A 10931-nucleotide genomic window follows, 5' to 3' on the forward strand; every position below is an offset into this window, starting at 1 on the left:
ATCTCTCTCTGCATAAAAATTGTATGCACATTTTTATTTATTTTTATAACTATTTATTAATCACTTTGCTCCTAAATATTTAAGGTTGTGTCCTTAATACTGTTTCACCATGGCCTATAACATACGTTTTACCAAGTTTTAGTGACTGGTTATCTGCTGCTGACGTCATATTTTCACGCATACATGCACGCGCTTGATATTTAATCAGGAACTCAAGACCAAAGTCTGAGCTGACAGAGAAACTTGATCATTTTTGTTTTGTCAGTTTATTGACAAAATTGAATTGCTGAGTTTACGGCTGTTTGCAGAAACCGTATTATGAACAGAAGAAAATGCATTCAGTCACAGGCCTCCTTATTCTCAGTAAAAAGTCAAACCACAGTTTTCTAATTGTGCTATTCATATGCATTTTATTTAATATGTAGCTTGATTTATTAGAAATTATTATTATAATTAATTTATTAATGTACATTTATTATCATTTGCTATAACATATTATATGTTTGATCTTGCCTAAGGGAACCATATACAATAAATTATACAATAATAATGCATAAGTTGGATGCTTCATCAGCCTTTATGAGCTGTATTTGGCTCCTCCCAGAATCATTCAAGATTTTCTCCTCCCTTTCAAAATATGCATGTTTTATTATTGGTATTAACAATTTTTTCGTGCTGTCCATGATCCTGTAAAAAAAGACCTGCAACCCATTTCTGGTCACGGCCCACCAATCGACAGCCACTGGTTTGCAGCAATGCATGAGACGCTGAGCAATGCAGTTTTCTCATCTGTTTCAGGTGCAGTTCACACAAGGAGCACAAAGGCACCAGAAGGTGGAGGATTCCTCATCCACAATGTTCTTCCCCGACTTCGGTGGGTCTTTGCATTCAGCTATGAAAGCCTGCAGCTCTGATAGCGGCGCTCCATGCTTCTGATAGTGCTGCAGGTAAAGAGAGAGCAGAGTCATGATGTGTGATCATTCACGGTGCTTGCTAAGACTGTCAGCCTCACAGTTAGTTCACAGTGTTCATAGTCACAATAGGCCCATCACTACTCCTCACAACTAACCCAAACTTCAGCACATAACTTGCACATAATCGATCGCATCCTAGTAATCACGCATCAGTGCGTCAGCTCACCACAAAACCAAAGCATGCACTTGAATAGACTCACCTTGATGGTTTCATAGGTGTCTGTGATAAGGGCAATGAAGAGGCTCAGAATCATGAATGTAAAGAGTGGGACGAAGGTGTAGATATACATTCTGCTGAACATCCACACCAGATCATTCTTGTCTCGGATTTTGGTAAAGGTTGAGTAGATTTCATCCCCATTAATCATGGAAAAAAGGCAGTTCGCTACCATATTAAATGACCGAAACTGTGGAGAAATAAGCATTTTCATCATTTTCTTCATAAAGCAGGGATGCCATTGTTTTATTTTATTTAAATGCTTAATTTAAGCCACTTAAATGGCTAGCTGATATTAAATACTCATACTCCATCTAAAACTATTTTTTATGCATGTAGCTTTTGTGAGCTCATGTTCATCATGTATAAACTACACTGAATATTTCATGTACTTTTAAAAATTAATTTGTAACACTGCATGCATAGCCATTTCATATGTTTACACTTTATCTATACAATATTTATTTTCTTTCATTTTTACTGTTGAAAGCAGGATTTAATTTTTTTAATTTTCACGCTGTACATTAGCAAACAGCAGGTTAAGGCCTTTATTTGCACATTTGCAGTGTCAAAATTACTGATTGAATAAACACATCAAGTAATCTATTTAAATAATGGTTTATCTCGCAGGGTTTAGGGTTGATTTTATTTGTGAAAAATAAAATGGCTTTGCAAAAATGGTCCTATAGCACATTAAATTAGATTTTACAGATACAAATATTCTATTAATCCTCATATAGTATGAAGCCATACAAAGAAAAAAAAATATGTCCACTGTATAGAATAATGACAACACTGTACATATACTGTGATTATATAAAGACAAGACAATATATAATAATGTAAGGAGTATACGCAGAAGTATAAGCATGTGAAATGTTTGACACAACGTCTGAAGCAATAAAAGTCAAACTTTTCACAGTTCATGCTGGCTTTGGTATGTTATAGTTATGAATATATTTTTTAATATTGCTCACGTTTTCATGGTGTGGCCCCAAAACGATCCATCCGCAGAAGCAGTAGCTAAGAAAGATCATAACAGCGCAGAAGGAGAATCGAATGACGTTAGGAAGTGCAGCCTGCAGAGTGAGGATGAGGATCTGGAGACACAAGAAATACAGACTCATCACTGTCTAACATTAATTACTAAATACACTGAAATACACTAAAAGGTGTTTCGCCAATGCTACTTAATGTGGCTTAATGTTTAAAACACACACACACACACACACACACACACACACACACAAAACGAATAAATGAGCGACTTACATAATATTTCTGAAAGAACCTCAGGTAATGCATTACTCCAATCCACACAAGCATTGTTGCTGTGCCCAGTAAAATACTGCACACATCATAACTTGTCAGTTCCTGAAAACAAGACAAGTACTGAGCATTAGTGCATGCATCTACACTATTGTGCCTGTCAGCTCATATGATGAACAGAAACAGACCGTGACTTAAAGGGGTCATATGATGCAATTTCATTTTTTCCTTTCTCTTTGGAGTGTTACAAGCTCTTGGTGCATAAAGAAGCTCTGTAAAGTTGCAAAGACTAAAGTCTCAAATCCAAAGAGATATTCTTTATAAAAGTTCAGAGTCAGCCACACCTACCTAAAACGGCTCTGGAAAATAATGTGTTTTTTTAACTTTAAACCGCATAAACACATTTCATTACACCAAATACACCAAATAATGTTCTTTTTAGCAGCATCATATGACCCCTTTAATTCCTTTTAAAGCCTCTTGCGCATCTCTTGCTCACCTTGCTCTGTATGCATATTTTGAGAGCTGATCCTACAATAGTCAGCGTGTCACTGATGATGATGAGAATGTACCAGCCGTTGATGAACTCCATTCTCTCAGACCAGCAAACTCTTTTATTGAGGTAAATGGATGAGAATGTGGTGTACTCCTGATGAGAAAGCACACGCATATGACATGTTAGTAGCAGGAATTTATTGTTTTTTTAAAGTATGATATAACTCACTTGACGTCTGTGCTGCAGTCATTTTGGATAAAATATGTAATTTGGGTAACACTTTAAAGACTGATTCTCACTATTAATGAGTTGCTTATTAGCAAGCATATTACTGGCATATTGGCTGTTTATTAGTATTTATAAAGCACATCTTAATGTCTTATTCTGTATGACCATATTGTAGATCCCTTAAACAAAACCCCAAACACCTCACTAACAATTAATAAGCAGCAAATTAAGACATAGACAAAAGTCATAATTAATAGTTAGGCTAGTCATTAGTGAAAATTAGTCCACAAACTAAAGTGTGACCCCAAATATGGTTGTAAAGTCTTTTCCATAACCTACTGACTTTAATTTCTTAATTTTATGACTTTATTCCTGTAATATGACAACTTCACAACATTCTATTTTATTCCTATGTACCTAAAAATAGAATAGAATAGAATAGAATAGAATAGAATAGAATAGTGGTTTTTTGGGCTTGTAATTGTAGAGCTACACTTAAAGGGATAGTTCACCAAAAAATGAAAATTTGCTGTTAATTTAGTGTTCAGTTTCTTGCGCAGACCAATCGTTTCACTTCATAAGACCTCAATATATTGTCAAAAGCCACAGGGATTAATTTTGTGTTTTCTGCATGTGCTTTTTTGAGTCTCAAAGTGCCGGTAGCCATTGACTTGCATTTTATGAATCACCAATGAACACGGTTTCAGCTTAAAATCTTCTTTACTGTTCTACTAAAGAAAAAAGTCACCTCTGGCCATTTTCCCAGTCTTATGAAGTGAAACGATTGGTCTGCGGAAGAAACTGAACACTAAATTAACAGCAAATGTTAATTTTTAGGTGAACTATCCCTTTAATGGGACGGCCATATCAGACTTACAAACTGCAAGAGCATGCCGTTGTAGACTGAGCGTGTGCAGAGGATGAGCGAGAGCAAACAGGAGCAGATCACCACACAGTCGAACAGAACGATGAGCTGATAGTGAAGTTCTGCTGGAACAAACACAGCAAAACAGACTTTCAGACATTTTCTCACATACTATTAGTTAGTTACATGGACAACATAGGTAAATCAGTGACTAGAAATGTATTCATCATCCTCATTTTTATTAGTTCAGAGTCATGCAGTGGATAACTGATCACATGAACATGTTGAGTGGGGGGGTGTATCGAAAATCGGTAAGGAATGAAGCTACAGAGGCCCTAGAAAGAACTTGGAAACTTAAGGATAATACAAGTACATGTTCAAGTTTGCAAGGTGTAATACGAACAGTACTTGGATACTTTTTTGGCTGTCAAATAAAAGTACAGTGAGAATTTCAGCACAAAGCTTCCATTTTATTGGTCAAAAACTGAGATTTAGTAGTAAGCAGCTAAACATTTGTGACCCTGGAGCACAAAAGCAGTCTTAAGTCGCTGGGGTATATTTGTAGCAATAGCCAACAATACATTGTATGGGTCAAAATTATTGATTTTTCTTTTATGCCAAAAATCATTAGGATGTTAAGTAAAGATCATGTTCCATGAAGATATTTAAGATGATTTTCTCAATATTTTGATTTTTTTGCACCCTCAAATAGTTGTATCTCGGCCAAATATTGTCCGATCCTAACAAACCATACATCAATGGAAAGCTTATTTATTCAGCTTTCAGATGATGCATAAAAACCCTTATGACTGGTTTTGTCATAGGGGCAGAGCTACATAAGGTCTATATGTCCACTGAAAATCACCTGGACAGCAAGTGGATCATAAAAGTGAAGCCAGCTCTAAGAAAAGTTGTGGCATTACGTGTTTGCAGATTGGTCACTTGTTTGATATTTAGTATATAATCATTCATAAATGTTTAAACCTGCCTGAAGTTTCCAAATATGCTCTAATAATTTAGTTAATGTCATGACTATGATGACTGCTGATTTTGTATAGAGGGGATTTTGTGTTCTTTTGTGTGTGTGTGTGTGAGTGTGTGTGTGAGTGTGTACCTACTTAACCATATTTGGGGGAAAAATTTGTACCCAAAAGTGAGCTAAATCTGACAAAATCTCCACCAAGTAAATCAATCAAAGACCAAAAGTTATTTAATTTTACAGCACATTTAACTTCTATCACAAAAGTCTTTGGTTTTTCATCTTAATGTGACAGTGGATGTTTACTATTTAGAAAACTGTGCGCAATAACTGTATGACTTCTGCCATCCTTACCACAGTAATTACATTAGATTGTACAGCTGTGTTATTATGACAAATGATGATGTACCTGTCTCTACATGTGGATCAATATCAAAAGTCTCATTGGCTGGTAAAACGTTAGCATGTCGATATAAGTCTTGACAGATGGACAGAGGAGTGAACACGTCATCAATCCTCTCAAACGCATGATTATCAACAGTCAGGTTTTGTAGCTGTAGATACTAAAAAAACAATCAGACAAATCAGATGCAAGCGATAAAAGAGATTAAATCACGCCACCTCTATGAAACGTAATGTTTACCGCATATATAGTGCTTGTTTTGCACATTTACATGCATTTCATGATTAATATTTAGTAAACTCCACAGGTCTGTACAAATCCTAGAGAACAATGTTATCCTGCATGATTTCAGCATATTCCATTTGCATATTCAGTCTGCATTCGTAGGAGAGGAGGGGTAGATTTAAGTTGAGTTTCTTTGAAAATCCGATCTTTTTCTGCTTATTTTAATGTTCCAGTTCTCACTGTACATTATAAATATGCACTGAAAAAAACTGAAACAATGTCATTTATTTAAAATGCATTGTCTAATCAGATAATAATGGAAAATCATGGTTTTCAGTTTCAACCTTTTCTGTTTAGTGTGTCTAAAAACAAATAACACTCTTCATAGAAAAATTAAAAGAAACAATTTTGTTTAAATAGTGTGTTGATGTGCGGAACACATACTGGTTTACTAGTGTTACTGACTGCAGAAATTATCGTGGGTTGGTTGGTTTATTTATTTATGATAGATTTTTTAAAAGATTATATTTTTTAAAAGACATCACAATAAACATTGAGGTCTTTCAAAAACAATGTTGCCATCTTTAAGTGAACTAAATTAAACATTGAGTAACAAAATGTTTTTAGTTGATCTTGAGTAAATTAAACATTTGTGACCCTGGACCACAAAACCAGCCACAAGGGTCAATTTTTCGAAATTGAGATTTATACATCATTAGGATATTTGACCGAGATACAACTATTTGAAAATCTGGAATCTGAGGGTGCAAAAAAAATCTAAATATTGAGAAAATCATCTTTAAAGTTGTCCAAATGAAGCTCTTAGCAATGCATATTACTAATCAACTTTTAATATATTTACGGTAGGAAATTTACAAAATATCTTCATGGAACATGATCTTTACTTAATATCCTAATGATTTTTGGCATAAAAGAAAAATCAATAATTTTGACCCATACAATGTATTGTTGGCTATTGCTACAAATATACCCCAGCGACTTAACACTGCTTTTGTGCTCCAGGGTCACAAATGGTTACTGTATTTTTAGGGCAACAGTAAATGCTGTTCTTTTGAGCTTTCTATCAAAATCAAAGAATCCAAGATAAATAACTAAATAAATAATCAGAAAAAAATTAAATAACGTTTTAATGGTTTCCACAAAACATTAAGCAGCACAACTATTTTAAACACTTTTAATACTGATGATGATTAGAATGATTTCTGAAGGATCATGTGACACTGAAGTAATGATGAGAAATGATGCTGAAAATTCAGCTTCGCCATCACAAATTACATTTTTAGAATATAGTAAAATAGAAACAGATATTGTAAATAGTATTAATATCTGACAGCATTACTGTTTTCACTGTATTTTTGTTCAAATACAACCTTGATGAGACATTTCAAAAACATCAAAAATTCCTACACCATGATAACTTAATAAAATAAACTGAATATTTTTGCCATTGTGTCATGTTGGTTTACTGCTTGTTATGTAACACTTCAGCTAATCCACGTCATCACACATTTGCGAGATTTCGTTAAAGTTGAGTGTTTTCATTTGTGCGCCTCTTGCTTTGAAGACAGCAGCAGGGTTTGATGAGGTGAAGGGTCCCGAACGCATCCCCCGGAGGCCCTTGTGAAGGGCATCCATGTGGCATAACGTTCCAAGAAGAACCTCATCATGCCAGCTAATTTGTTTGAGCAGGTGTTTATACAAAAAGGGAAGACAAAAAGGGGGTAGACTTGTTATGCCTTATATAACACACTGGCAGATGACTAATTATCGTTATATGTAAATAAATACCTTTGCAGTGTTAGTTTTAGTAGAACTCTTTTTGTATTACCGTTTCATTTCCTATTCAGACTTCAGAGACATTAAGTATTGCTTAGAGGAGATGACCGAACACATAGGAGGGAGAGAGAGCAAAAGCATGCAGGTGTTTCCAGAGATAAATCCAAAAGATCCTCCCCCGCTGTGCGTCAGGCAGCCACAACCTCGGCAGTCATGAGAGGTAATTAAAATCAGCGCTATCATTGCATGTTTGGAGAGGTGCACTTTAGGGAGGAAGGATGCTCTGGCACTTCAGCGGAGGAGGGAACAGAGCAAAATCATCAGCCATTGTGTACAGAGGCTGCCTCCCACTCAACTGCCTCACAAAGCTCTGATTTACTCCCATGTCGATGAGGGTACCAATGCAAATGCAAACACAAATGCATGGAAATTATCGTACATGATGTGGACATCTCCGACACGACGCGGGACAAGCGCAGTGTCCCTGTTGCACATCTTGCAGTATAATTTACATGTTATGATCCGGAAACACAAATAGGGAGAGGAGAGATGAGGAGAGTTTGTGCTCAAGGAGGGAGTTTTTGGGTCACTGGCTCTCTCTTAGTTGCCCACTTGGTAGTGACAGCTGGCAGCTGGGAGCCAGCTTTGCCCCTTGGTGAACACCTGGGTAAAATCCCCCTCGGCCTGTCATAGAATCCCAGAAGCTCCTTCTCACCTCCTGAGGGAGGGCAATTTTCTCTCCTGCTTTTGCCTGTGGGTTTTTATCTCAAGTGGATATTTCAACAATTTCAACAACAAAAAGAAATATTCCCAACATGAAAATTTGGGAGTAGAAGCAAAGCTTAGCATTATACAAAAAGTAAAGAATAAAAAAAGTCTATAGAGATGCACAGATAGGCCTTTAAATGCTAGTGAATTTAGGCGTCACAACATTACAATTCAATTTTTGTTCATTTTGAAAAATGGATATTCATTTTTATATTAGGTAACATTTACATTTAACAGTTTAATTAAATTCTGAGTATTTAAAAAAAATTACCTTCAAGAGAATGTTACATGACAGCTATCTAAATCTAAAAATAGGGGAAACATATAGCATTAACAATTAAAGATCAAATATAGAACAATACTTTTATTTAAAATGAAAATATATCCAATTTATCTCTAATATATAATCAACAAAATACCATTGAGCAGCAAATCAGCATATTAGACATCTGACGGATCATGTGACACTGAAGACTGGAGTAATGGCAGCTGAAAATACAGCTTTGCCATCACAGGAATCAATTATATTATAAATATATTAAAATAGAAAACAGTAACTTTAAATTGTAATAATATTTCACAGTTTACTGTTTTTACCTTTATCAAGTAGATGCAACCTTGAAAAACATTCTTTCAAAAACATTTTTAAAAATTCTTACCAGCTCCATACTTTCGAATTTTAGTGTACATAAAACACAATAATTGAATAAAATTAATTAATTATTTGCCAACATTCTTATGTTGGTTTACTGCTTGTTACGTAACACTTTAGTATATATATATATAAAAATATTATTTGTATTGTTATTACTCTCCATAACTGATAAGATGTATTTAATATATTTAATAAAAACACAGACACTGGTGCGATCATTTAGCATCAGACAGGCAGAAATAAATAGCTGAATCAATAGCTGGTTCCTGATTACAGCACATTTAACTTCTATCACAAAAGTCTTTGGTTTTCCATCTTAATGTGACAGTGGATGTTTACTATTTAGAAGACTGTGCGCAATAACTGTATGACTTCTGCCATCCTTACCACAGTAATTACATTAGATTGTACAGCTGTGTTATTATGACAAATGATGATGTACCTGTCTCTACATGTGGATCAATATCAAAAGTCTCATTGGCTGGTAAAACGTTAGCATGTCGATATAAGTCTTGACAGATGGACAGAGGAGTGAACACGTCATCAATCCTCTCAAACGCATGATTATCAACAGTCAGGTTTTGTAGCTGTAGATACTAAAAAAACAATCAGACAAATCAGATGCAAGCGATAAAAGAGATTAAATCACGCCACCTCTATGAAACGTAATGTTTACCGCATATATAGTGCTTGTTTTGCACATTTACATGCATTTCATGATTAATATTTAGTAAACTCCACAGGTCTGTACAAATCCTAGAGAACAATGTTATCCTGCATGATTTCAGCATATTCCATTTGCATATTCAGTCTGCATTCGTAGGAGAGGAGGGGTAGATTTAAGTTGAGTTTCTTTGAAAATCCGATCTTTTTCTGCTTATTTTAATGTTCCAGTTCTCACTGTACATTATAAATATGCACTGAAAAAAACTGAAACAATGTCATTTATTTAAAATGCATTGTCTAATCAGATAATAATGGAAAATCATGGTTTTCAGTTTCAACCTTTTCTGTCTGTTGTGTGTAAAAACAAATAACTCTTCATAGAAAAATTAAAAGAAACAATTTTGTTTAAATAGTGTGTTGATGTGCGGAACACATACTGGTTTACTAGTGTTACTGACTGCAGAAATTATCGTGGGTTGGTTGGTTTATTTATTTATGATAGATTTTTTAAAAGATTATATTTTTTAAAAGACATCACAATAAACATTGAGGTCTTTCAAAAACAATGTTGCCATCTTTAAGTGAACTAAATTAAACATTGAGTAACAAAATGTTTTTAGTTGATCTTGAGTAAATTAAACATTTGTGACCCTGGACCACAAAACCAGCCACAAGGGTCAATTTTTCGAAATTGAGATTTATACATCATTAGGATATTTGACCGAGATACAACTATTTGAAAATCTGGAATCTGAGGGTGCAAAAAAAATCTAAATATTGAGAAAATCATCTTTAAAGTTGTCCAAATGAAGCTCTTAGCAATGCATATTACTAATCAACTTTTAATATATTTACGGTAGGAAATTTACAAAATATCTTCACGAAATGTTTTTTTAGTTTACCTTGAGTAAACATTTGACTTCCATATTATAAGTAATTTAGCTTTTGTTTATGGTGAAATAAATAAATAAATATATATTGTATATTGCAATAAATAAATATATATTGCTTGTATCTAAAGAAAATAAATTAAGTTTATGGTTAAACTTAAAGAGTTTTAAAAGTTAAAACTTAAAAGTTTTTATTTTATTTATTTATTTATTTATTTTTGAAGTTGGTCCAAAGTATGCTTTTTTTCAGTGTGTACACTGTAAAATATGACCGTGAATTAAACGGTAAAAGACTGTAAAAATGCTACAGTAAAAACCTGTTAAATGGTTAACGGTAAATTCCCCTACTGTATACGGTGAAAAACTGTATTGGACATTACATGTAATTTTACGGCAGTATACCGTTTTTGGAAGTGAAAAAGACAAAAAAGTGAATAACCGTAAATTGACATTCCCAGAATTCCCTGCATTACATTTCAAATTTGATGGTTTTTTGTTG

The 10931-nt window shown here is 34.2% G+C and overlaps 1 protein-coding gene across 1 annotated transcript in view; it reads right to left on the bottom strand.

The window, feature by feature from the left end:
- Positions 1 to 771: 771 nt before the first annotated feature.
- The window catches only part of mcoln3a (mucolipin TRP cation channel 3a), an 11541-nt gene continuing 1381 nt past the window's right edge, over positions 772 to 10931 (bottom strand). The window contains exons 3-9 of the mRNA XM_016508245.1: positions 9319 to 9472; positions 4062 to 4174; positions 2960 to 3109; positions 2464 to 2565; positions 2169 to 2291; positions 1175 to 1381; positions 772 to 941 (exon numbers count right to left, since the gene is read on the bottom strand). Of these exons, the coding sequence (XP_016363731.1) occupies positions 795 to 941; positions 1175 to 1381; positions 2169 to 2291; positions 2464 to 2565; positions 2960 to 3109; positions 4062 to 4174; positions 9319 to 9472 (996 nt within the window). The 3' untranslated portion in view covers positions 772 to 794. The remainder of the gene's footprint in view (positions 942 to 1174; positions 1382 to 2168; positions 2292 to 2463; positions 2566 to 2959; positions 3110 to 4061; positions 4175 to 9318; positions 9473 to 10931) is intronic.

This window comes from Sinocyclocheilus rhinocerous, unplaced genomic scaffold (genome assembly GCF_001515625.1).
Source record: "Sinocyclocheilus rhinocerous isolate Xijiao unplaced genomic scaffold, SAMN03320098_v1.1 scaffold173, whole genome shotgun sequence".
Classification (NCBI taxonomy): Eukaryota; Metazoa; Chordata; class Actinopteri; order Cypriniformes; family Cyprinidae; genus Sinocyclocheilus; species Sinocyclocheilus rhinocerous.